Source organism: Pelophylax lessonae (assembly GCF_965119305.1).
Source record: "Pelophylax lessonae genome assembly, chromosome: 9".
Lineage (NCBI taxonomy): Eukaryota > Metazoa > Chordata > Amphibia > Anura > Ranidae > Pelophylax > Pelophylax lessonae.
Window position 1 is genome coordinate 230,322,214 of NC_138776.1, and position 27,676 is coordinate 230,349,889.

Sequence of the window (27,676 nt, forward strand, 5' to 3'; positions counted from 1 at the left end):
TCTTCCCCTTCTGAAGCCGCATCTCTCCGCTAGCCCAGCTGTCCGTGCAAAGGTTTAGGAAATGTCTTCTCCTAGGCTCCTCCTCCGCTCCTCCTCCGCTCTGACATATGAAGATGAGAAGGAAAAGCCGAAGTCCCGATCTGACGACCGCTACAGTGATAGGAGTCAGTGTGAAGCCTGGCGAGAAGAGAGAGAGTACATCCCGCTCTCTCCTCTCAACTAATAGCCACAGAAACACTCTTGGCAGCGCCCCCTCCACCTCCCATGCTAACGACGCCCAGGGCAGCCGACCCTGCCGCCCACCCCTTGTACCGGCCCTGGCCTCCATCACTAGTGTTAGTGAGAGGAATAGTGCTCCATCACTTGTGTTAGTGAAATGAATAGTGCCCCATCTTTGGGGCACATATTCAGACTTGTATAAAGTACTCGAAATTTCTACTTGAGTAAAAGTACAAGTGCTCGATCAAAAAATTACTTGAGTAGAAGTGGAAGTGCTCGCAGAAAAAGTTACTTAAGTAGAAGTACTAAAGTATTCAACATTTTTTTTACTTAAGTATTGCAAGTAGTTTTTTCCAAAAATTTGCTACTTAAGTACTAAAAGTAAAAAGTACCAGTAGTTTTGAAAAAAAAATTCTACTCAAGTACTGAAAGTAGAAGTACAAGTACTGTGTTATGTAGTTATTAAAGAAATAAGTCAAAAGTTTGAACATCATATTGTTTTTATTATTTCAAATGATTTATTCAAATGATTAACCTGTGTTTGTTAGTAGTTTCTTGATGCACTTTAAGCGCTGTAGCACCATTTATTTGTTTGTTTCATATTTTCTTTTTATTGGAAAGATTTGGTATAGCAGCTTTTATTATACACAGCCTTTATTTTCGTATGCGCTGATTTACAAATGACATTATACATATTTTTTTGAGCTTTATGCAACCTGCCATCTACTGTTTTGGCAGTGGTAATTTTTTTTAAAGTAACTAGTAACTATGCAGCACAAAAAAAAAATACTTGAGTAGAAGTATCGAAATCATCAAAAAAATGTAGTGAAGTAAAAGTAGAAGTAGGAGAAAAAAATTCTACTCTAGGAAAGTACAGATACCGCATTTCGGTACTTAAGTACAGTACTTAAGTAGTTCTACTTCGTTACTATACATCTCTGCACATATTGATGTGTCCACTCTGTTCACTCCTCTCCTTCCTGTCTCTATCCTCTTGTAGTATTGTGAGCTTGGTTTCTCCCTGACTAAAGAGTGCCCGTTGAAAATTGGAAGGAGGCAACCGCTGACCCTAAAACATTGTGAGTACTGACCAGAATTCTGTGCCCCAGTGAATACATGCAGATTCTCTTTACTCCAGAAGGCCCTTATATTTGCTGGCTTTGTGGTGTTCTCTTACATGGATTGTTTCAGTTATAATCTTCTGCTCTAGTGTACAGAGACTGCCTAGGAGAAAGAGAAGTGTCCTCTTGTTCTTCATTCTTCCTGGGGTATTCTCTAGTCTACTCTTGTATCTTTTCCAGGTTGTGATTTCATATAAAGTAACAATGTAAGGTGGGTGATTTAAAATTGTAACAATGTTTCTGAGTGCAGCATAAATGTTCACTCAGTGCTGACACCTAGTGGTCAGTCGGGGTATAACACTTTGGTGCGTGTGCAGTAGAATAGAGGAATATATACAGTCAGAATGTGGAGATGATCTCCACGATCCAGAGAGAATCAGGATGCGACTAGAAGAAAATCTGGAGGCATCCAGAGCCCTGCAGAGGAGAGGACACAGCTGAGGCATGAAAGAGGCAGAAATCACAAACGTACAATAAAAATAAATGACTTAAATGTCATAAAAAAAAAAAAAAAAAAAAAAAAAAAAAACCTTAATTCTTTTTTTTTATTCCCCCAAACATACCTCAATTCTAATACTGAGCTCCATATTGCTCTGATCGGACAGTTACAGTATTTAGGGGAAATACTGGCACAAAAGATCAACACAACACTGCCACCGTGCGGCCATTTCATCAAACAGCAACAGGATGATTTATTTTTTTACGCTGTAATCGTAGAACAAAGACAATAAATGCGGCTCCAAAGGAAATACATAAAAATCATTGGATCAAACCATTTAAAAAAATCTGATTGTTTCAACCCCCTTTAAGTGTGTGTCTACACATTTGTTCATCATTATTATTTTTTTTTTTTTTTCCTAGCAGGAATGTCATTTTCTGATCGTGATGAGTGATTTAATATATTTATTATTACCAAATGTGCATACAATGAAAGTTAGTGAATGTTATAGTGCATGGGGATGGGATGAGAGCTGTGATAGTAGAAATATCGGCTTAGAAGAGTCTTTAGGAGAATGTATTTCCACCCAACCATACAAAGAGCCCCACATATGTGTTTTTTTTTTTGTCTCATTCTTTTTTTTTTTTTTTTTTTCAAATATCATTTTATTGAAAAGTTTTCCTTCTCTTTTATAAAAAAAAACAAAAAAAAATAAACAGTACGACCACAATACATGTTTCTCTCATTCTTTATTAATGTGATAAATTGTATTATTACTGTCAGGAAAAGGGCACTCTAAAGGCAAACACTTTGTCTTCTTATTCACACTCAGACTTGTAATACAGGTGAATAGTAATGAGGGGAAATCTCTCATCTCTTTTCATTACAATATATCAGCATTGTTGTTGGGGGATGGGATTGGATCTTCTTATTGTACAACATTACAGGGACTGATCCTCATTGCTCTCCATCCTTTACTTCTGATGGATGATTACATATTCTATACATTCCAAACAAGAATCCTTCCAACTGAAAAGGAACACAAATCTCATCACCTCCTTCACACTCATCAGAAGACAAAATCCTATCTGAAGGAATCTCCCACAACTGCGATTGGATCAACTTTCCAATTCCTTCCTATAAATGGATCCCAGGAATTCCATAGACCGTTACAGTCATCTCCGATCCACTCAGCCGACCTTACCGGGAACATTGATCAACTCAGGGGGATTCATGAACCGAGAATAAGAAATACGTTGGAAATAATAATTTCAGGATGTTTCATTTCACAATACAGAATCCGCCCTGCTATAGAGATCAATGGAAAGTCTACAGAACAAGTATTTTCTGGGCTGAGAACAGAGAGATCTCACAATACATTTCTTTGGATTCCTCATAAGAAGACATTATTACTGGCTGATGAAGGAGACGCCCACAGCTGTGATTGGCTCAGATTTCCAATAGCAGTTTTCAAATTTGCCCGCCAGAATTGTGTAGATCGTTACATAGAAATATTCAGCCCTTTTATACCGCCAAATCCGACACGGAGGAGATCATCAGATGAGACATTTATCGGCTAAATCCCATTATTACTCCAATGCCATTCGTACAGAAGGATTCTCTGTTACTAAACCATGAGAAAACACTTCAATATGTTCTCAGAATCCAGGATCTCACCACTGCTACACACACAGCATGATAGAGAAATGTATTCTATTATAGATCTCTACTTTTCTATATATGATGGGGAAATCATCACATACAGATCTGATCATCAATTTATGTCTCTTTCAGACATTTATCAGTGAAAGATTGTCCTCATATCACAAGCAGAATATGTATAACAAGAAATGTCTGGTAGTAACCATGACACATAAATATGTACAATGAATGAATAAAGAAACTATTTCATGCCTTAAGAACCAGATCGGTTTCCTCTTTGTATCACACAATCCGCCAAATGTTACAAGGTTCTAAGAACGTAAAATTCTCTACAGAATACGAATATGTTGTGGCCACGCCCCTTTCGATTAGTCTCCTATCAGGTCCGCTCAGGTTTAATCAGGGAAGAGGTGTTATTCGTATATATAATTTCTTTTTTAGAGTAATATTCTATAAATATGACATCGTTTTTGACAATAATATCTGGTGATTCGGAGGATAAACGCCAACACCTACCCACTTCACCCCAACAAAGGTCCTTCTCAGGGCCACCCACCTTCTCATACAAAGGGCTGTCTATGTTGATATTTATACATTGCTACCGGAGTTATGTGAGTTTCTAGCAATTTTAGAACAAATTTGTGGAGAAAGAAGGTTCTTTTTAGCTGAACATACACTAAAAGATCCGATTGTACATTTTTCTTTAGTACAAAACTAAAAGGCACTTTATAGCTAACCGACGATTTTTAAAAAAGATTGCATAGTATGTGGCCAGTGTTTAGAATGGCAGCAGATTTCCGTTGGTTAAGATTTCCTTAACCTGCAAATAAAGGCACACTTATCTTTTCAGAAGCCATTTGCAGTGAGGATCCAGACTGGGCCCTCCATCCAGCACTGTGCAGGAGGACGAGGGAGAGGTGGCAAAGTCCCTTTCTGAGGTATGAAGGTGTCTCCTGGATACTCTTACTCTCCTTTCCTCCCATTGATTGGATGCATTTTCATCAAAATGCAGAAAGAGGAATCTGATCCAATGCTTTCCGACCCTCTCTCACTATTTCCTTCTCACCTGCAATGACAATTATATATATATAAATTAAGATCTGCATGCACAGCGTCTAAAGGGCCATACACACTATAAGATTTTCTGAAGACTTTTTTCCTTCAGACTTACCAAAACCATATAATATGAGGTCATACCTATACACTTTCAATTTGTATGCAATCTGGCAGGCCCTTGCACTACATAGAAAAGGTGAATCTGAAGGAAATCTAACCACAAAAGTTGCATAGTGTGTATCCAGCTTTACTCTGAATCCTGAACCTGGATTTGGGTCCCATATCCTAGCAATGTGTCTAATCCAAAGGATGGAGGACAATGGAAACCAGTCCCTATAAGGAGATCATCTGCTTATCTAAATTCACATCAATTCAATGTGTTATATTAGACAATAAAATCATAGAGACTCATAATTGCTGTTAGGACAGACAGGTGTCATTATAACGCATTGCCCCCACCCGGATCACAATCTTCGGTGTCTAATTATACAATCAGATCTCCCAAACATGCATGTCCGGCTCCTTCTTAGATAGAAGTGGGTGGCTCTGAGAAGATCCATTGGGTTTGGTAATAGAAAATAATTGATTGGGTTTACTTGGCGGGCTTGTGGAAGGAATCTTCGAGGATTTTACCGCTTTGGAGGAAATATTTGGAAGCTGAAAACCGACACAAGTGATGTCATTTGGAGGAAGATGAACAGATTTATGAATAGAACTTCTACAATGTCGGATTTAGCGGTATAATGCGGCTGAATCTTCCTAACGGCCAGTAGAATTATGGCGGGAGATTTAAATATAGCAACTAGGAGCCATCATAGACGTGGTCTATTAATAGCCAAGAGGGAAAATAATTTCTGGAAATATGGAGTACAATGTGTTCTGACATTGGAGCTCTATGTAGGTGTGCATGGTTTTGGTTGGATGAGTTTAGCGGTGAGTAGACGATCAGCATAGAAAGATTGGAATGAAAAGAGATGAGAGAATGATGTCCTGTGATCACATTTCCCCTCATTACTATTCACCTGCATTACAAGTCTGAGTGCGATAAGAAGACAAAGTGTTTGCCTTTAGAGTGCACTTCATCTGACAGTAATAATACAATTTATCACATTGATAAAATATATCCTTTTTGAAGAATAGGAATAAAAACTGCGTATGTCCGGCTCTTTGTACAGAGATGTGGGTGACACGTTTGTGATGCTTCGATAAATATATCGTATTTGACTATTTTCCTCCTTTCACTGTAAATTTGGAAATTTGTTGAATTATGAGATACATGGACTTTTGATGTGATTAGGATCATGGAAAGCTTTTTTCTTGGCGCTGTATATTTTCCGGATTAGCCGGAATTGATTAACACTAGAAGAGCGGTGCTTGGAATGGAGGGGGGCAGATTACATTTTAATAGAGGCGAGGTCTTCCAGAGTGACTTCTTTACCTCTATATGACATTATACCTGAGTAGCCGCCAGTATAGATTTGCAGCAATATGTGACAATAAACATACTCAGAGTATTTGTATAAAAACATGTTTATCATGGTGAGCAGATAATGATACATTGTATATTAAACATGACATTGTGTAATCAGCTGAGACATTTGTATGTATAACAATCTCTCCCATCACATCACACAAGGATCTCATGTCACCGGCTGATGTTTTTCTTCCAGGCTCCTTCTACTCAGCTATAAATGAGCAGAGTTCTGTATTAGAGGGAAATGTTTCCTGGTGGTCACTCTTTACTCATCTAATGTGAAGATCATTCTAGAGGGAGATGTGAGAAGATTGTTTTCTGTGTAGAATTTGTGTAGAAAAGAAGATAGAAGGAAGAATGGGACACACACTCAGGAGGATGGAGGTGTTTGCAGCCTCTGTGTTCAGCCTCCTCAGCAGCTCCTGACAGCTGTAAGTGACCCCCGATAAGTGACAGTCCAGTGAGCAGATCGGGTCCCCGATGAAGATCGGACAGCGTTCTATTTCACATAAAAGTCGGTTTTCTATCTACTGGGGAAACACAACAAGAGAGAGAAGATTCTCCAACTACTCCATGATACTGAGTGGGCGTGTCTGATGTGTAACCAATAGCAGAGCAGGAGGATTGTTGTGTACCGACCAATAGCAGTGCAGGACGTTTAACTATATAATCCCAGAAGAGGTGAGTGGGGAAGTTTATCTGTCCAATAGACTTTCTAGAATCATGTCTGAGACTGAGAGCGCCCCAGCCGCCGCTCCTCCAGCGGAGCCCGCCGCCAAGAAGAAGGCGACTAAGAAGGCGGCAGCCGGAGGAGGGAAGAAAGGCAGCAAGAAGCCGTCCGGTCCCAGCGTGTCCGATCTCATCGTCACAGCCGTGGCCGCTTCCAAGGAGCGCAGCGGGGTCTCCCTGGCCGCCCTCAAGAAGCTCCTGGCCGCCTCAGGATACGATGTGGAGAAGAACAACAACCGCCTCAAGGTCGCCATCAGGGCGCTGGTGACTAAGGGGAGCCTCGTCCAGGTGAAAGGACATGGAGCCTCCGGATCCTTCAAGATCAACAAGAAGCAGCAAGAGGGCGACAAGGCCAAGAAAGCCCCCAAAAAGAAGCCATCAGCTGCGGCCAAAAAGCCAGCCAAGTCCCCTAAGAAACCGGCGGCCAAGTCCCCCAAGAAGGCAGTAAAATCTCCCAAGAAGTCGGCCAAGAGCCCCAAGAAACCGGCAAAGGCTGCAGCTGCCAAGAAGGTGACAAAGAGCCCCAAGAAGCCCAAAGCTGCACCCAAGCCCAAAAAAGCCGCCAAGAGTCCGGCTAAGAAGGCGGCCAAACCCAAGGCAGCAGCCAAGCCCAAGAAGGCCGCTCCGAAGAAGAAATAAATCCAAGCAGCCGGAGGCCTCCTTCATCTACACCCCCCAAAGGCTCTTCTCAGAGCCACCCACCTCCTCCTAACAGAGCTACACATACCTACCTACACCCACCTCCTCCTAACTGAGCCACACATACCTACCTACACCCACCTCCTCCTAACTGAGCCACACATACCTACCTACACCCACCTCCTCCTAACAGAGCCACACATACCTACCTACACCCACCTCCTCCTAACTGAGCCACACATACCTACCTACACCCACCTCCTCCTAACTGAGCCACACATACCTACCTACACTCACCTCCTCCTAACAGAGCCACACATACCTACCTACACCCACCTCATCCTAACAGAGCCACACATACCTACCTACACCCACCTCATCCTAACAGAGCCACACATACCTACCTACACCCACCTCCTCCTAACAGAGCCACACATACCTACCTACACCCACCTCCTCCTAACAGAGCTACACATACCTACCTACACCCACATCATCCTAACAGAGCCACACATACCTACCTACACCCACCTCCTCCTAACAGAGCTACACATACCTACCTACACTCACCTCCTCCTAACTGAGCCACACATACCTACCTACACCCACGGCACACAGTGCTCCGCATCTCTTCTACACATCTAATAGCACACAGACATCAGAGATGGGCGCTGATCAATATTTCCTCTTCTAGATCATTCACTTGTTTTAGTATGTAAAAGTTCTAAGGAGAATCATTCTAATGATCGGGAGATCTCATCCTCCGCTCATCTTACAATGATTAGGAAGTCTCCTGTGTTGAGAATGTTATAACTTTTTGAGAAGATAAATCTGTATGATTACCTAAAAGCTCCTATTGGCTGATATATATATAATTTATATTCAATTGCCTGCCAATATTTTAATGGTTTAAAATATTTGCAGTAACAGTGGAACCCCAACATGGGCGTCGTGCGATAATAAGTAAAGAGAAACTACTGCTCGTAATCCCCCCCCCCCCCCCCCCATCCTCATATCCGTACACAATAGTGCTGAGTGAGGGATGGGCAGGAAAATGAATCTCCATACAGATGAATTGTTTTCCTCTCCAATCCCGGATGTATTCTTCCCTGTAATGTGTCCGTGTGTGATCTCCTGTGATGACACAGTTCTAGTATGGGGGGAGGGGAGATAGAGGAAAATCCCTCCTGATCCCCATAGTGACATCTCCATGTGGACTGTGTAAGGTTTACCCCCCTCCCCCCACAAATTAAATGGGCTGATTGGTCATCAGCTCTCTAAGCACTATTCCTAATGACTCGAAATCGATTCCATTGTTTGAAATAAGAAATTATTACGTTTCTAGAAAATGCAACTATGTGTCTCCTGAGAGAATGGGAACCAAAGAGACAAAGATTGTTTAATCTGTTCCTAGGAAAGTGTGTTTTACCGTTAAATATTGTAACATTGTATCTATTAGGGAAGATATAGAGGAAGTGTGAATTGTGTTACAGATGAGTTCCATTGTATTTATTACAATAAATCGGCAAGAGAAAGGATGTCCCTTCTAGATGAGAAATGGGAATGTTTTCTGTGTAATTATATTAGAGGTGAGCTTTACTTCCACACTGAGCTTCGGAGCGCAGAGAAGGGAGAGAAAAGAAAGATGTGGTGAAGGTGATCCCGGGGAATGTATAGGAATGTAGTAGCCGGTATTTTCCAGCATGTCGGTGTGATGAGGTAGTATATATATATATATATATAGAGCTCTGTATATAGGAGGATGTGGTGGCTCTGAAAAGAGCCTTTGTGTTGGGATGATGGGAGTAGTAGTAGGAGTGGTGGTGCCCTCCCCTTCTATGCCCTCTCTCCGCGGATGCGGCGTGCCAGCTGTATGTCTTTGGGCATGATGGTGACTCTCTTGGCGTGGATGGCGCAGAGGTTGGTGTCCTCGAAGAGTCCGACGAGATAAGCCTCTGAAGCCTCTTGCAGAGCCATGACGGCGGAGCTCTGGAAGCGCAGGTCGGTCTTGAAGTCCTGGGCGATCTCTCGGACGAGGCGCTGGAAGGGCAGCTTGCGGATGAGCAGCTCGGTGGATTTCTGGTAGCGGCGGATCTCTCGGAGAGCCACGGTGCCGGGCCTGTAGCGGTGAGGCTTCTTGACTCCGCCGGTGGCCGGGGCGCTCTTGCGGGCGGCTTTGGTGGCCAGCTGCTTGCGGGGAGCTTTCCCTCCGGTGGACTTCCGGGCGGTCTGCTTGGTTCTCGCCATCTTTACTCAACTCTCTGCTGGAACAGTGAATGTGAGGCATTGCCGCTCTGCGGAGCCATTTATACACAGCACTGCCTTCCGATTGGACAAGTAACTCACACGCCTTTCAATGATTGGTTTTCTTAAAAAAAGCGGCATTTTTAAAATGCCCGCCAAAATCTGTACGTTATCTTTGTAAGTAGAGTCACCATCTTTGTGTGGGATGGGGGAGGGGAGTTACTTTACATCATACAAGCGATCTCTATTCTCAAAAAGAGAAAACATTCATCAGACATATCTTTATAGATTTAGGAATCATAGACTGTGAGAATGGACTGGCGGTAGATCTCTACCTTTCTATATGATGGGAAATAAAGGATTCCATGTTTCATTATCAGATCTGTGTAGGATCATGGAACTGACCTCTATCAGACATGTAGCAGTTATAGATTTCCTCATATTAAAACTAGAATAAGAAAAAAGTGAAAGGACTGGTAGAAATCATGGCACTGCCAGATATGTACAATGAATCAATAACACAAATATTTCATGTCTGAAGAAGCAGATCTGTCCCCTCTTAGAAACATTGTAAACATGTTGCTGGTTTCTAGTTACAAAGTAAATGAAATTCTCTTCGGAGTATTGAATGGCTGAGGATCCTTTCTATCAGTTTTCCTTCCTGCCAAATGAGAAAATATTCATCAGAAATATGATATAAAATAAAAAAGATCGGAGATTCCTAATCGGTGTAAGAATTAGAAGATCTGAGATTGGACAGTTTTTCTCCATAATACAGTAAATGAGATGACAGAAAATCCTCCTCCGATCTCACTGATCTGATTATTCCGTTCTTAGTGAATAACAAGTAGAAAGTTGACTTGCACAGCTTATTCCATCCAGCACAATTCTGTACTAACATGGAGGGACAGATCTCTGAGCAGACAATGAATCGTCCCCCCAGCATTGCCCTCCCTGCTCCGGGCAGATCTGGGATCAGTCGGTGTCATTGTTTCCAGATGGATCAGCGCTCAGGAAGTTTTCTATCAGATCCATTTGAATGAAATTGAACTAAACTGCTCCAATGTATTCTCTATGGAGGAGAAACACTGACACCTGCTGGTAAAAAGAGGAATGATTTCCGTGCGGGGATCTGTGAAGAGATACAATGTAATTTCATGGCTTCCTTTCCGAATCCATAGGAACAGAATAAAACGGATTAGTGTGTGCAGTTTGATAACAGAATTACAATTCATAGCTGAAGATCTGAGGAAATGGCATCCAGACTGCAAAATTTATCGGATTATTTTGCATGTTTTTTTTGTGTCAGATAAAACCTTTAGAAGTCGGCAGATGAGGGATCGCTCGGTGCGATCATTATTTCTAGATGTCCCATGTGGATCAGTATTAAATCCTAACACCTATTGCTGAATTCCCCTTTCAATCAAATCCCTGTGTAATAATTATAATAGGTGTGCCGCTACTGCACCTTTCACACATAGATAGATAGATTTTCGGTCTATCTATCTATCTATCTATCTATCTATCTATCTATCTATCTATCTATCTATCTATCTATCTATCTATCTATCTATCTATCTATCTATCTATCTGTCTATCATCTTATGTGGATCTAAGATCGATCTGTAATGAATGATCAATTTGTCTATACAGTGGTACACCTCTAATTAAACAAGTAGGCTAAAAGATCTGATTGCTGAGAATGGGGCATGTTTGATCCAGGGTGTATTGCTGCAGAATAACACATTAACTGATACAGTGCAATGATGTGGTGAGATTGGTTGGTGTATGAGCACTGAGGGATGGAATTGGTTTGTACCCCTCTGGTTATGTGCAGCAGCTGTGCAGGGTCCTATCCCATTCTAATAGAAGATGATGAGAGATCCGGGATTCTGGAGACATAATACATTGTGTGACATCTCATCTGTTCCAGGACTCTGGGGGAACATGACTTGTGAGAGATCAGCAAAGGGTTCTAGATGTCACAATCTATCCGTGCAGTGTATGACCGGAAGGAACCCAGAGCCGAGCGTTCATTGTGGGGACTTTATATAGTAATCTGGATAGGAAGGTCACCAGTGGAAGGTGTTAGAACATCTGTTATAAACAGGAGGATGGATTGAGGGGAGAACTTTATATGCAGGAAGCGTTAATGGTCTATGAAGTCTTCTCTGGTCAAAATATGTAATAAAAAGTCGGCTAAACGATTGTGATAATTATTGGGAAGGAAATGGATTTCTAGAAAATATTGGAAAACTGATAATTCTTCATAAGACAATTGTCTAAATGTTGGGGTGGCTAGAAGAATTTTAGTTCCCATATTGATGGAAAAAAAAGGGGGAGGGCAGTTGTATGGACATTTGAGTGCGCTCACATCTCTGGTATTCTTCTTTCTTTTTTCCGGTTGGGGTCATTTATCTAGGAGATCTGCACTCTACTAAAAGCTGGGAGGTATTATGTCTCGTTTTGGGTGGAGTGGGGGTGTTACAAATGCTGCATTTTATGGTATTTTTGCGATTTCTATGTACTTCATAATATATTATTTTATATATTATTTTTTTATATTAGGATACTATTATATTTTATTCACTGAATGTGAATATTCCGATGTCTGAGTATGTAGTGAGGACATTTATTTGGAGGATCCTGGGTGACGTCAGAGACATGACCTCACCAGTAATGATGATCAGGTAACATCCAATGGTCACCCAAAAGGAGTGAAATGTTGTTCTTTCTATTGAACAAAGAGCATCATCGAGCGGGAAATTCAAATCACGGAACTGCTGAGGATTGGATGATTGAGAGCACAGAGAGGCGGACTTATTGTGACGTCTGGACGCGCCCTCCTCCAACCCCTCCCCCTTATTCTCCATCAGGTCCGCATATGCTGCATATAAAGCGAGGCTGGGTGCTTTTACTTCACATTCGTCTGATACACGAAGAGCTTGGAGATGTCTGGTCGCGGTAAAGGAGGAAAGGGTCTGGGGAAAGGAGGCGCTAAGCGCCACAGGAAGGTGCTCCGAGACAACATCCAGGGCATCACCAAACCCGCCATCCGACGTTTGGCCCGCAGAGGGGGTGTCAAGCGCATCTCCGGTCTCATCTATGAGGAGACCCGCGGAGTGCTCAAAGTCTTCCTAGAGAATGTCATCCGCGATGCCGTCACCTACACCGAGCACGCCAAGAGGAAGACCGTCACCGCCATGGATGTCGTCTATGCGCTCAAACGCCAGGGCCGCACTCTCTACGGATTCGGAGGCTAAACCCCAACATCCACCGACCCACTTCACCCCAACAAAGGTCCTTCTCAGGGCCACCCACCTTCTCCTACAAAGAGCTGTAACCATTTATTTCTCTTAGATCAACTTTTATCACGTCAGAATGAAAGCTTTTTAGCTAAAGACATATTAATCCGATTGTACAACTTTATTTTACTTGGAATACAACAGATCGAAGCGATCTAGTGTTTATATTCTCTCCGCTTACAATATCGTTAGATCACTTTATTATTTTTCAGCTAGCTTGTTGAGACACCGATAAACCCCTTTCTTAGGCATTATTTCCAGTCACCTCACATTTCTTTATAGAAAAATTCGGGGTGTGATAAGGGGACAATAAATATCGCTCAGTGACATTTCTAGATGATCATTACTCCATTTTCTCATCATAAAGAAAGGTAGAAGTCATGTGACTGTCGTGTTCTGTGTATAGCGGTGGATTCCGAGCACTTGCAATAAAGGACATTTTTTGGTCAGTAATAATCCGGTCACCCCTCTCTAATCTGATTGAAATTAAAGTGTTGATGTTTTTCCAATCAAAGTTGATCTCAGTATTCAGGGTCGGATTTGGCGGTATAAAAGAAATGGATTTTTGTGTAACGATTTACACAATTCAGGCATTTGAAATATTGGCCAATCAGAGTTGTGGGAGATCCCACAGCCAGCCACTAATGTCTTTCCTATGAGTACAAAGAAAGTGTGCGCTCCCTCTCCTTTCTCAGAGTAGAGGTCACGTGTTCAGTGACTTTCTAATCATCTCTACAGCAGGGCGGACTCTGAAGTATCAAACAAAACGGACGTTTATCAATGTATGGATTATCGTTGTGAAATAAAGGGACCGTTGATGAATGTTCCACAATAGAAGCTGCTGTATTATCGTGATGGTAGATGGGAAGTGTAAAGAGAATTGTGGCGGGAAACATGAAGATTGCAGCAATCAGAACTGTGAGATTCCATGAGAGATGACATGACAATGTATATTTGTGTTGCGGTGAGAGTGAAGGAGGGGGGGGGGGGATTGTTATTTCTAGAATGATTTGAAGTAAAGGATGGAGGAGAATGAAGAGGAGTCCCTGTAATGAGAGGACATTGCTCTATAAAAAGGGACACTGAAAGCGTTCCAATATAAACATCTATCATCATTTCTTATTACTGCCACGTGTCATCCTAAGACATTGTTCCCCCCCATGGGGAATCACACCTTCTAGTCATAGTAAGTATTTTATTTCCTACCTGGAAAATAAATGCAATCTTTCATTGTTACAATTAGATCTCCGAATAACAATGTAGATGTATGCAGCTCTATGTATGGATGGGTGGGTGGCTCTGAAAAGAGCCGTTGTGTTGGGTGACGTGGATGAACCGGTGGTGATTACTTGGTCTTGGCGGCCTTGTGGCTCTCGGTCTTCTTGGGCAGCAGCACGGCCTGGATGTTGGGCAGGACTCCTCCCTGGGCGATGGTGACGCCCCCGAGCAGCTTGTTGAGCTCCTCGTCGTTGCGGACTGCCAGCTGGAGGTGTCGGGGGATGATGCGGGTCTTCTTGTTGTCGCGGGCGGCGTTACCGGCCAGCTCGAGGATCTCAGCGGTGAGATACTCGAGGACGGCGGCCAGATAAACGGGAGCTCCGGCCCCAACCCGCTCGGCATAGTTACCCTTCCTGAGCAGACGGTGAACACGACCGACTGGGAACTGCAGACCAGCCCGGGATGATCGGGTCTTGGCCTTAGCCCGAACCTTTCCTCCTTGTTTGCCGCGGCCAGACATGTCTCTGTGATATTGGAGTTCTCAAAGAGATATGAATGGCTGCAGCCGCTCCCTTTCCTGTTATACTTCGAATGATATGACGTCTCGCTCTATGATTGGCCACGTTTGAAGCCAGCCAATGCTCTCTAGGTTTGCATCTAGACCAATCGGTAAACGAGGAAGGAAAGCATGACGTCACTCCCCATCACATGACCATGTCTTCCAATAGAAGAGTGAGGAGGAAGGAAGCTCATTTGCATAGGACAGCCTATATAAGCAGCACATGAGGGCGGCGCCAGTACACTTTATCTTCTCAGAGCGGAGAAAACATTCTTATCCCTTATCATGCCTGAACCAGCCAAGTCCGCCCCGGCGCCCAAGAAGGGCTCCAAGAAAGCCGTGACCAAGAGCCAGAAGAAGGACGGCAAGAAGCGGAGGAAGAGCAGGAAGGAGAGTTATGCCATCTACGTCTACAAGGTGCTCAAGCAGGTCCACCCCGACACCGGCATCTCCTCCAAGGCCATGAGCATCATGAACTCCTTCGTCAATGACATCTTCGAGCGCATCGCCGGCGAAGCTTCCCGCCTGGCTCATTACAACAAGCGCTCCACCATCACCTCCCGGGAGATACAGACGGCTGTCCGCCTCCTCCTGCCCGGAGAGCTGGCCAAGCACGCCGTCTCCGAGGGCACCAAGGCTGTCACCAAGTACACCAGCGCCAAGTAATCTCCCCATCATCCATCACCCCAACAACACACAAAGGCTCTTCTAAGAGCCACCCACATACTACACAACCGAGCTGTCATACAATTTTTATGTATCGTACAATTTATTACTTTTACAAATTTTAGCTCTTCGGATAATTTAAAATGAACTCAAAATGGTATCATTAATAATCTTGAGATGAGAAGTAGGTCGGTCAGACTGGAAGGGGAATGAATAAAACCTTCCTTCTAATCTCATCCTTCTTTATTGCGGAGATCGTCTCCCCTTTCTGGCTGTATACATTTCCTATTCCTCGCCTTGTACTGCACACACCCAACTGCTCTAATCACCTCTGCTGCATTGTTACAATGAGAGATTCTCCGCAATCTCCCGCCTTACATTGTTCCTTTATCTGGGAAGATCGTGAAGCTTTTATTCCGCAACACAATGGGGGATAGAAGCAAGAAAAGTGAAACATTATATCTGCTCAGTCATCTCAGATCGGCTAATCCGACACTGACAATTATTCATAGAAAATATCACTCTTTCCCGGACAGTCCCTTCAATTCCAGGAAATATATATGTAGAAATATTATTTTCCTGTTTTAAGGTTTGATTTTGCACATCAGAATACAGAAGTTGCTCTGTTATTGGATGTTTGTTATAGAGAACTATGAGAAGTCTACGGAACAAATATTTTCTAGGCTGAAAACGGAGATAAATCTCCTAATAAAATTCTTTGGATTCCTCATAAAGACATCGCTGCCTAAATAAGACTGATAATGAAACCGCTCACAGTTCTGATTGGCTCAGATCTGAAATAGCTATTTTCAAATTTCCCGCCTGAATTGTGAAAACGTTACAGAGAAATAATCAACCCCATTATAACACCAAATCCCACACTGAGATCATCAGAGGAGATATTTATCCGATAAATATCTTTAACACTTTATTTTCAGGCAGATTCGATTAATATGGAATAAACAGAAATAGAAATGAAAGATTATTGAATAATGTAAAACATTTCCATATGTTCAAAATGCAGAATCCCTACCCCCCCCCCCCCACACACACACACACACACACACACACACACACACTGCTACATACAGAACATGATAGTGAGATTACTTCTCTCATAGATCTCTACCTTTCTATGTGATTGGAAATAAAGTATTACATGTTTCATTATCAGATCTGTATATGATCGGGGAACTGGCCGATAATTAATGTTTCATTTTTCAGACATGACATGTAGCCGTTACGGATTTCCCCCCTACATCCTAAAATAAAGGAAAAGTGAAAGGGCTGGTAAAAATTTGTAGTAATCACAACACTGCCAGATAAATATATACAAATAATCAATAAACACAGTTTTTGTAACTAGATATCAGAAAAATGTTAACAATGTGTCTAAGTAAGTGAAATTCTCTGCAGAGTATTGAATGGCTGTGACCCCGCCCCTTCCATCAGTCTTCCATCAGGTCAGCTTTTTCTTATAAGCAAGAATGCAGGCCTTTTTTTTTTTTTTTTTTTTACAGTAATATTGTATAAATATGAAATTGTTATGATGTGTGACAGATGAATGTTTTCTGTGTAATCTCCAAGGAAGAACGAGGAAACCGCAGTAAAGGAAGAATAGCGCCAAATATGAACAGGGAATGGATGAAGAGAGGATTTCTGTACAATTCACTGTTTCCTTCATTTCTATTACTTGTGCAAGTAAAGTCTTCTATTTATTGTTGTAGTCCCACCCCCTCCCCCATATAATGTGAAAAATAGAATTAGGGTAATGCGAATTTTCCTGACCCTACAACAGCTCCAGAATAGGTGGAAGGAAAATCAATCAATGTTGTCTCTATCAGATCATCACAAATATGTTTAAAAACAGCAAAATGTATTGCAGTTAGTGCTGAGCTCCGACTATGTCACCCCGGAGTCATCTACTGATCCATCAAACGGTTCTCTGCACCTTATCATTGGATTATGGGTCCCATATCCCAACAATGTGTCTAATCTAAAGGATGGAGGGCAATGGACACCAAGGAGATCACCTGCTTATCTAAACTCACATCAATTCAATGTGTTATATTAGACTTTAAAATCATATAAAAAAAAAACTTAATTGCTGTTAGGACGGACAGGTGTCATTATAGCACATTGTCCCCCCACCCGGATCACAATTTTCGATGTCTAATTATACAATCAGATCTCCCACACATGTATGTCCGGCTCCTTCTTAGATAGAAGTGGGTGACTCTGAGAAGATCCGTTGGGTTTGGTAATTAAAAAAAAAAAAAAAAAGATTGGGTTTACTTGGCGGGCTTGTGGCAGTAATATTCGAGGATTTTACCGCTTTGGAGAAAATATTTGAAAGCTGAAAACCGACACAAGTGACGTCATTTTGGAGGAAGATGAACAGATCTATGAATAGAACTTCTACAATGTCGGCTTTAGCGGTATAATGCGGCTGAATCTTCCTAACGGCCAGTAGAATTATGGCGGGAGATTTAAATATAGCAACTCGGAGCCATCATAGGCGTGGTCTATTAATAGCAAATTGGGGAAATAATTTCTGGAAATATGGAGTACAATGTGTTCTGACATTGGAGCTCTATGTAGGTGTGCATGGTTTTGGTTGGAGGAGTTTAGCGGGGAGTAGACGATCAGCATAGAAAAGATTGGAAGTAAAAGAGATGAGAGAATGATGTCCTGTGATCACATTTCCCCTCATTACTATTCACCTGTATTACAAGTCTGAGTGCGATAAGAAGACAAAGTGTTTGCCTTTAGAGTGCACTTCATCTGACAGTAATAATACAATTTATCACATTAATAAAATATATCCTTATTTAAGAATAGGAATAAATGCTGCGTATGTCCTGCTCTTTGTACAGAGATGTGGGTGACATGTTTGTGAGGCTTCAATAAATATATAATAGTCATAATAATTTATTTCTATATATTCTATATTTTTTTGCGGAGATCATCTCCACTTTCTAGCCATTTCCTATTCATCTCCTTGTACTGCACACACCGAGGTGTTGTACCTGGAATGACCACAAGGTGGCAGAGGTTACTAAACTTTTATGCCTCACTCAAACATTGTTACAATAACAGATTCTCAACAATCTCCCGCCATAAATTTGTTACTTTGTATTTGGGAAGATCGTGGAGCTTTTAACTCGCAACACAATGGGGAATAGAAGCAAGAAAAACGAAACATTGTATCTACTCGGTCAGCCCAGTCAAATCTTTGTCTATCTGTATCTATTTAATGAATAAGCAACAGATCATTGTACATAGCTAAATCAATGAGCTGCCTGATATGTAAATGACAAAAATATGTACAAAGTATCAGCTACATACAAATCTGATTACAATAATATCACCTCGGATAACAGTCCTTTATATAAGTTAGAAGTAGAAAATTGTTTCACTGAAATGTTTAGCTCATTTATTGGTGAAGTTACATATAATCTCCAATCCTGGACCCCCCCATCGTTCCATAACTTCCGAACATCACATAACTTCGGAGCTGAACAACGAACGTCATTAAAGTCTCTGGGAACAAGGCTGGGAAAATAAAAAAAAAAAGTGCTCTTTTTTAAATGTATTATAATTTATGTTTTTTTTTTTTTTTTTTTTTTTTTTTTAGTTAGGGTTTTAAGTGCTACAGAGTAAATATGGACATTTGAATTTAGTCAACTAGAGCAATAAAACCCCTGAAAAGCACAAGAAAAGAGATTAATGACCTGAAAATTATACAAAAATCACCCCCCCACACACACACACACACACACACACACACACAAATGTGTCCAAAGATCAAGTTTGCCCCTTTCGAGAAGGTTCACCCACCAAGCAATGAAATCTTCAACAAGTGGTGTTTGCTGCTCAAATATTGTCTATAAACTAACACATTATTGGTTCAAACAGTATATTGCTGCTAACATTAACCACTTAATAGAGATGGCCTTGCGGTTCGCCCGGCGGTCGGTTCACGGCAAATTTTGCTTGGTTGCTACCCGACAAATTTGCAAACACATGGCGTAGTTTGCGACGGCCATATTAGTTTACATTGGGGAGAACTTTGACCCATGACACAGCCGTCAGGTGGAACAGGACAGCCAATTGAAACATTTCAGCACATGGACAGTCCCCCTACCCTATAAATAGACCTGACCTGGCGGCCATTTCACGTTCCTCTTTTTGCCAGTGTAGGGAGAGGTCTGCTGTGCTCATCAGTGAGAGTTTGCTAGACACATATAGCACTGTGAAGATCCACAAAAGTCCTTTTCAGGGCTGGTATTTCCGTATAGGCCTTCTACAGTCTCTTTTCAGGTTAGGGACAGGTATCCAGGGGTTGCTTTAGGGGTAGTTAGAGATTGGCTGCAGTCACACAAATTGCTATGTTAATGTCCACAATAGTCCTTTTCAGGGCTGGTATATCGGTATAGGTCCAGTCTTTCTTCAGTATAGGGACATGTTATCCAGTCTGTGCTGTAGGGGCAGTTAGAGATCGTCATCTGCAGTGACACAAATCGCTCTGTTAATGTCCACAAAAGTCATTTAAAGTGCTGCAATGTCGGTATAGGGTCTATTACAGTCTCTTTAGTATTGGGGGCAGGTATCCAGTCTGTGCTGTAGGGGCAGTTAGAGATCGTCAGCAGTGACACAAATTGCTCTGTTAATGTCCACAACAGTCATTTAAAGGGCTGCAATTTTTTTGGTATTGCTGTGCAGTGCACTAAAAAGGGGGTGGGGGAGGGGGTTAATCTACAGTATAATATACTTTGTAGAAAGCATATTATAGTGGATTAGTAGTAGTATTGTGCACTGTGCAGCATTGTGACAGGTGTGCTGACTGAGCATTGCTGCAGCAATACTACACACAGTGACAAACTCCCTAGCCAATTATTTGTAGAACTGGTGTGATAGACCAGTGGCCCCCCAATACCACATATTGAAGTGGGGTGTTATCTGAGTATACTTTTACAAGTGCATTTGTGTCCTGCAACAATATTGCCTCTTTTGCTGAGTTAAGTCTGATACACACAGCGATAAACTCCCTGGCCATTTTTTTCAACAACTGGTGTGATAGACCAGTGGCCCCACAATACCACATATTGAAGTGGGGTGTTTTTTAACAGTATACTTTTCTAAGAGTGTACTTTAGTCCTGCAAAAAATTGTCCTCTCTTGCTGTGTTGACTGTGCTACACAAAGTGACAACAGTTACTGGCCAATTATTTGTAGAACTGGTGTGATAGATACCCCAATACCACATATTGAAGTGGGGTGTTATCTACCTTTTTCCAGATATAATGCAATTCTCTAGAGACTTTTGTCACACGGTAATTAAAAAACATGACAGGCAGAGGAAGAGACAGAGACGTATGCAGGGGTGGTAGTGGTAGGGCAGGAGCAATAGGCCGGAGCCTAACTGTGAAGTTTCAAAAGGCGCGTGCAATTACGGCAAAGGACACACCAGACTTGGTTGAGTGGGTCACTCAGCCTTCCTCTTCTGCACCCTCCTCATCCTCTCTATCTGCACCCTCTTCACGCTCTGCTGTGTGCACCCCCAAAGACACCACCACCACATACCCTCCATTTGAGTCACTGGAATTATTTTCCAATCCATCACAAGACGTTTGCGATGCACAGCCATTGTTGGCATTGGATCAGGAAGAGGAGGTAGCAACAGCCGCCACTCAGCAGTCTGACAACAGTACCCAGATCAGCCCAAGGAGGTTGGTCCCCACTGTTGCTGCCTACTCAGAGATCTTGAATGTTAGTAGTGGGGAAGGTGACGTGGATGATGACGAGCCTATGGACATCACGTGGGAGTCCACAAGAGAGAAAGAGGAAGGGAGTTCAGAGGGGGAGACGGGCCGGCAGATAGGGAGGAGAGGCAGGCAGAATTTGCATTGCACAAGAGGTAGAAAGCAGACTGCAAATGTATCAGGAGTGAGCCATCAACCATGTACAGTCACATCTGGCATTAGCAGGACGCCGGCACATGGCTCCGCAGTGTGGGTTTTTTTTAATGTGTCCGTTGCTGACAACAGTGTTGTCATCTGCAGCCTTTGTAGTCCATGCATAAGTCGCGGTAAGCCCAACACTCACCTAGGGACCACCGCCTTAAGAAGGCACCTGAACTCCCATAACCGAGCCCAGTGGGAGCAACACCATCAGAACCCACAAAGCAACACTCCAGGCTCTCATCGTCCAGCCCCTTCTCCTTCTCATCTCTCCTCACATTTGCCCTCCACTCCCCCTTCCATGATGCCGTCATCACGTTGTTCTGGAAAAAGGCAGGCTTCTGTGGTCCAAATGTTGGAGCGGAAATAAATAATGATGCCGGATAACCCTCTTGCCCAACGTTTGACTGCTGGCTTGTCGGAACTGATAGCCCGCAAACTACTGCCATATCAACTGTGGGACTCGGAGGCCTTTTGTAAATTTGTGGCCATTGGAACAACACAATGGGAGGTCCCAAGCAGGAAATATTTCTCGCAAAAGGGCATTCCAGAGCTGTATGGCCATGTTCAGCGGCAAGTGAATATATCTCTGGCACACAGTGTTGGTGCCAAGATACATCTGACCACAGACACATGGTCTAACAATGGTCTGTCAGTTAAACCCATGTGAGCTAATTTTTGGAGCCTATACAGGCCAACACTTACTTCTGTATACTGTGCATGCCTACTGTACCTCTAGCCATCAAATACTAAGTTATTTGCTGTCAGTTCAAACCATGTGAGCTAATTTTTGGGGCCTTTTATGGCCGACACTTACTTCTTTTTTTTCCCCAAACAGATTTTTATTGGTTTTAAACAGCAGATACAAGAAATGCATTCAAGGTGTCAAAAGACACAACAGAAAAAATAAATTTACATAAACAACAAGTAATACAAGGTATTGTTATTCGAGAGATATAGTCAGAAACAATTAACACTCATTTATCATTCCAAGTGATCCATGGTTCCCAGTGTTTGGTATGTGTCCTAAGAGAATGGGACTGTAATGCTAGTGATTTCTTAAATTCAAACGTGAGTGTCACTGAGGCTACAACCTCCAATAGGTTTGGTGCTTCTTTTTTTTTTCCATCTCCTAGTAATGGTGGCCCTAGCGGCCAGCAAAATGTGTGAAACAACCCATCTGACCTTACTAGGAAGCAGATCGATGGCCAGGGTATTGAGTGCCAAAGCCGGATTTAGCTTAATGGGCGATTGTGTTACAGAGGAGATGAGGCCAAAGACCTGGTTCCAGAAGCTTGTAAGGTTTTTACATGTCCACAAGATGTGGTATAAGTTGCCAACCTGGCCACACTCTCGCCAGCAGAGCGGGGAGTGTGCTGGGTAGAATTGAGACAGCCTATATGGTGTAAGGTACCAGCGGGAGAGAATTTTCTACGACAGTTCCCAGTGGTTGGTGCATTTCGACACCCCGTACGAGTGCCGGAAGGTGTGGGTCCACTGTTGTGGTGAGAAAGGTCGTTGGAGGTCGCCCTCCCACTTAATCATGGGATTTCATTTTTGAAAAGTTTTTTTTTTTGGCATGGAATATGTTATAGAAGAAGGTGATGCCTTTTATCGACCCAGGAGGGGTTGTGAGGAACTGGTATACTGGGTATGGAATAGTGATGGGTGCTGGTGGGTTTTTAGTCAGGAACGTGGAGATACGAGTGTAAGTCTATAGTTCCGAACGAGGGATTTGGTATTGTTGAGTGAGGGAAGTAAATGGTTTCAGTCGATGTCGCTAAAGAGGTCGTCAATCCAGTGGATGTCACTGTCCTTCCATTTTAGGGTAGATAGACATGGGATCAAGATGTCTAGTAGTCGGATAGGTAGTCTTTGTTTACAATGGGCATCTCCTACATTTGTGTGTTTATGTAGTTCCCTCCAGGCTGCGATGGCGATTCTCATTGTAATCAACAAGTCTGGCATGTTTTGAGGTTTCCAATTGTCTGCTAGTAGTAAATGGTGCTCACCATTTGCTTTGTAATGGGCTCACCACACGCTGGCGGCCTGGACCCCGGAGTGAGGGGGCGGGTAGTGGCAGCCCGCTTTGTCCAGTAAGCGACGCTGGGGACTACCTGTTCACAGTGTGTTCCCATTGGGGGGGGACAGGTACTCCTCTTTTCATCTTCCCACTCCGTTCGGGTTCTAGGTCCGCCCTCGCCCATGGTTTATTGAGGTACTACTCTTACTGGTATGCCTATAATGCAATTATGGTTGGGGGTTCCCTATGTTAGGGGCTCTCAACATGCCTTTTTTTGCTCATTGACAATTTTTCCTGTATTTGCACATTTGAAGCTGATGTTAATGCTTCTGTTTATGTAATCACGGCCTTACCCAATACTTTGTTATTACTGTATTATCTGAAAAACTTTCAATAAAAATGTATGTTTAAAAAAAAAAGAAGGCCCTTGAGCACCAGTGCAAATGAAACGCCCACAAAATTACCCCATTTAGCAAAGTAAACACCCAAACGTATATTCTGTTAAGCATAATGAGTCTTTTGAACATGTAATTTCTTTTCAAGTTTTTGGAAAATATGAAAAGAAAATTAAAGTGCATTTTTTTTACACAAAGTTGTTCATTTATAACAGGGATCCTCAAACGATGGCCCTCCAGCTGTTGCGGAACTACATGTCCCATGAAGCATTGTAAAACTCTGATATTCACAGACATGACTAGGCATGATGGGAATTGTAGTTCCTAAACAACTGGATGGCCATAGTTTGAAGACCCCTGATTTATAAGATATTTCAAACACATAGTATGCACATAGCAAAAATGACACCCCAAAATACATTGTGCTAATCCTCCTGAGTCTCGGCTCTCCCTCTATCTGTCTATTATATATTTTTTCCCCTAAATTGGTGGATAGTCTGTGTTGGTACGTGTGAGATCCACCTTTCCAAGTTTTTGGGGTTCATCTCATACTTCTGAAGATTTGAGGGTGCTGCCTGTTCCATACTCCCCCTACTCCTCATCCAGCGTTTTAGGGGTACAAACAATAGTAATTGGGGCCTAGTGTGGTTGTGTACGTGTGAGATACATACACTTTTTTGGATCATATTTTCTATTCCGCTATTTAATCAAAAACCTTTGGAGATCAGTTAAATTGGGGGATAGTCTGTTTTGGTACGTGTGAGATCCACCTTTCCAAGTTTTTGGGGTTCATCTCATACTTCTGAAGATTTGAGGGTGCTGCCTGTTCCATACTCCCCCTACTCCTCATCCAGCCTTTTAGGGGTACAAACAATAGTAATTGGGGCCTAGTGTGGTTGTGTACGTGTGAGATACATACAATTTTTTGGATCATATTTTCTATTCCGCTATTTAATCAAAAACCTTTTGGGATCAGTTAAATTGGGGGATAGTCTGTGTTGGTACGTGTGAGATCCACCTTTCCAAGTTTTTGGGGTTCATCTCATACTTCTGAAGATTTGAGGGTGCTGCACAGGACTGGGAGGTGAGTTGAATGCCCAAATATGTCATGGAAGAACTGGGTGCCCAGGAGAAGGGGGGCATGTTTTTGCTGAAAAAAAACTTTTTTGAAAAGGAGCTTTTATTCCACAACACAATGGAGGATAGAAGCAAGAAAAGTGAAACATTGTATCTGCTCAATCATCTCAGATCGGCTAATCCGACACTGAAAATTATTCATAGAAAATATCACTCTTTCCGGGACTGTCCCTTCACTTCCAGGAAATATATATGTAGAAATATTATTGTTCTGTTTTAAGGTTTGATTTTGCACATCAGAATACAGAATTTGCTCTGTTATAGAGATAGTTTGTTATAGAGATCTATAAAAAGTCTATGGAACAAATCTTTTCTGGGCTGAAAATGGAGAAAAATCTCCGAATACAATTCTTTGGATTCCTCATAAAGACATCGCTGACCAATGAAGGCTGATAATGAAACCGCTCACAGTTCTGATTGGCTCAGATCTGAATTAGCCATTTTCAAATCTTCCCGCTTGAATTGTGAAAAACGTTACAGACAAATAACCAGTCCCATTATAACACCAAATCCCACACTGAGAACTGAGATAATCAGATGAGATATGTATCCAATAAATATCTGTAACACTTTATTTTCAGGCAGATTAATTGATTAGTACGGAATAAACAGAAATAAAATTGGAAGATTATTGAATAGTGTAAAGCATTTCCATATGATCTCAGAATGCAGAAACCCAACCCCCCCCCCCCCCCCCCTTCCACTGCTACATACAGAACATGATAGTGAGATGACTCCTCTCATAGATCTCTACCTTTCTATATGATGGGAAATAAAGTATTACATGTTTCATTATCAGATCTGTATATGATCGGGGAACTGACCGATAATTAATGTTTCATCTTTCAGACAAGACATGTAGCCGTTACGGATTCCCCCCTACATCCTAAAATAAACAAAAAGTGAAAGGGCTGGTAGAAATCTGTAGTAATCATGACACTGCCAGATAAATATATATACAACGAATCAATAAACACAGTTGTTTCATTTCAGTCTCTTATTTGTAAATAGAAATCGGAAACATTTTAACAATGTGTCTAAGTAAATTAAATTCTCTGCAGATCATTGAATGGCTGTGACCCCGCCCCTTCCATCAGTCTTCCATCAGGTCAGTTTTTTCTTATAAGCAAGAATGCAGGCCTTTTTTTTCTCCTCAATATATTTTATTGTGAATAAAAAGGTAATTCAAAATAACAAGAGAAAAATAAAGCAGTAGTGAGACCGCAAGACTATCTCACTGCAGGAGAAGTGACATTTTATCCAAAACAAGAAATGCATGTAGATGCAGATATGTAGATGTTAGTAAACATGTCAAATGACTTTATTGGACAATTTCCTACTTCTAACTTCTATAAAGGACTGTGTGCTGTCCGAGGTGATATTGTGATCAGATTTGTATGTAGCTGATACTTTGTACATATTTTGTGTCATTTACCTATCAGGCAGCTTATGCCTTTATCTATGGTGTGATTTGAGATAAAGTAACAATGTAAGGCGGGAGATTGTGGAGGATGTTTTATTGTAAGAATGTGTGAGTGCGGCATATACATGTTTAGGAGATCTGATTGTAGGTTTCCTATTGTGATCCGGGTGAGGGAACAACGTGCTATATATTTATTTATTTATATTTGTTTATATCGTATTTATGTGTGAAGGAAGGATGTGGTCTCCTTACAGGGACTGGCTGTCATTTTCCTCCATCCTTTGATCTCCAGAAGATATTCAACAGCATTAGAGATCATTGAATATTAAATACCAAACAAACATCCCCCATCTGAAAAGGAACACAGATCTCAGATCCCCCTTCACACTCCTTGGAAGGAAAAATACATTTTATTATCGGAAGAAAACGCCCAGAACTGTGATTGGTGCAATGTTCGCATTTTATAACTCATATTTCCCGCCGGAATTCTATGGAACGTTCCAATTATCTCAGATAGAATAATCCCACACTAAAATCTCATATCTCTTCCTCCGGGAACATCGATCAACCGTCCTCTGAATTGTCGGGCAGTTTATCTAACCATGAATAATAAATACGTTAGAAATATAAATGTCACATTTCTTCCAGTCTTTTTTCTTTTACTTCACAATACAGAATCCGCCCTGCTAGAGAATGTTTCCTATAGAGATCAAAGAAAAGTCTACTGAACAAGTATTTTCTGGGGGGGAAACGGAGAAAGATCTCAGAATACATTTCTTTGAAATCCTTATAAGAAAGACATTACTGGCTAAAGAAGGAAACGCCCACATCTCTGATTGGCTCAGATTTTATATTGCTCTGTTTTGAATTTGCCGCCTGAATTGTGAAGAACGTTACAGAGAAATAATCAGCTCTATTGTACCGCCAAATCCGACACTGAGATCATCAGATGAGACATATATCCGAGAAAATTAACATATACACTTCTGTATATGATCGTGGAACTGGTCGATAATTAGTGTTCTGTCTTTCAGAGATGAAGTAGTTACAGATTTCCCTCATATTAAAACCAGAATAAAAAAGTGAAAGTGTTGGTAGAAATATGTAGTAATAATGACACTGCCAGATACATATGTACAATGAATTAATAAAACAAATGTTTCTATTTTATCGGTCCCGTTTTGTAAATAGAAATAGCAAAATATTGACAATGTTTCTAAGTAAGGGAAATAAATAAATAAATAAATATACATATATATATATAAAACTATGAAGTGTTGATATTTCTCGGATAAATGTCGGATTTGGCGGTATAATAGGGCTGATTATTTCTCTGTAACGTTCTCCACAATTCAGGCGGGCAAATTTAAAATCTGAGCCAATCAGAGCTGTGGGCGTTCCTTTC

General features: G+C 41.8%; 6 protein-coding genes across 6 annotated transcripts in view; 4 read left to right on the forward strand and 2 right to left on the reverse strand.

The window, feature by feature from the left end:
• Nucleotides 1–27,676, forward strand: part of LOC309564676 (histone H4) — a gene marked incomplete at its 3' end in the record, with an annotated part of 235,574 nt that overhangs the window by 119,855 nt on the left and 88,043 nt on the right. The gene's annotated exons all lie outside the window — the stretch shown is intronic.
• LOC309562552 (histone H1B-like) lies at nucleotides 6,695–7,339 on the forward strand (the record flags this gene model as incomplete). Its single annotated transcript, XM_082266802.1, has 1 exon — nucleotides 6,695–7,339. The coding sequence occupies one exon, from the start codon at nucleotides 6,695–6,697 to the stop codon at nucleotides 7,337–7,339; it is 645 nt and encodes a 214-aa protein (XP_082122928.1).
• Nucleotides 9,176–9,591, reverse strand: LOC309562612 (histone H3.2; the record flags this gene model as incomplete). The annotated part of the gene is made up of 1 exon (XM_082266865.1): nucleotides 9,176–9,591. The coding sequence occupies exon 1, from the start codon at nucleotides 9,584–9,586 to the stop codon at nucleotides 9,176–9,178; it is 411 nt and encodes a 136-aa protein (XP_082122991.1). The 5' UTR covers nucleotides 9,587–9,591.
• On the forward strand, nucleotides 12,535–12,846 carry LOC309563730 (histone H4; the record flags this gene model as incomplete). The annotated part of the gene is made up of 1 exon (XM_082268329.1): nucleotides 12,535–12,846. The coding sequence occupies one exon, from the start codon at nucleotides 12,535–12,537 to the stop codon at nucleotides 12,844–12,846; it is 312 nt and encodes a 103-aa protein (XP_082124455.1).
• Nucleotides 14,234–14,626, reverse strand: LOC309562579 (histone H2A type 1-like; the record flags this gene model as incomplete). The annotated part of the gene is made up of 1 exon (XM_082266828.1): nucleotides 14,234–14,626. The coding sequence occupies one exon, from the start codon at nucleotides 14,624–14,626 to the stop codon at nucleotides 14,234–14,236; it is 393 nt and encodes a 130-aa protein (XP_082122954.1).
• LOC309563217 (histone H2B 1.1) lies at nucleotides 14,951–15,331 on the forward strand (the record flags this gene model as incomplete). Its single annotated transcript, XM_082267581.1, has 1 exon — nucleotides 14,951–15,331. The coding sequence occupies one exon, from the start codon at nucleotides 14,951–14,953 to the stop codon at nucleotides 15,329–15,331; it is 381 nt and encodes a 126-aa protein (XP_082123707.1).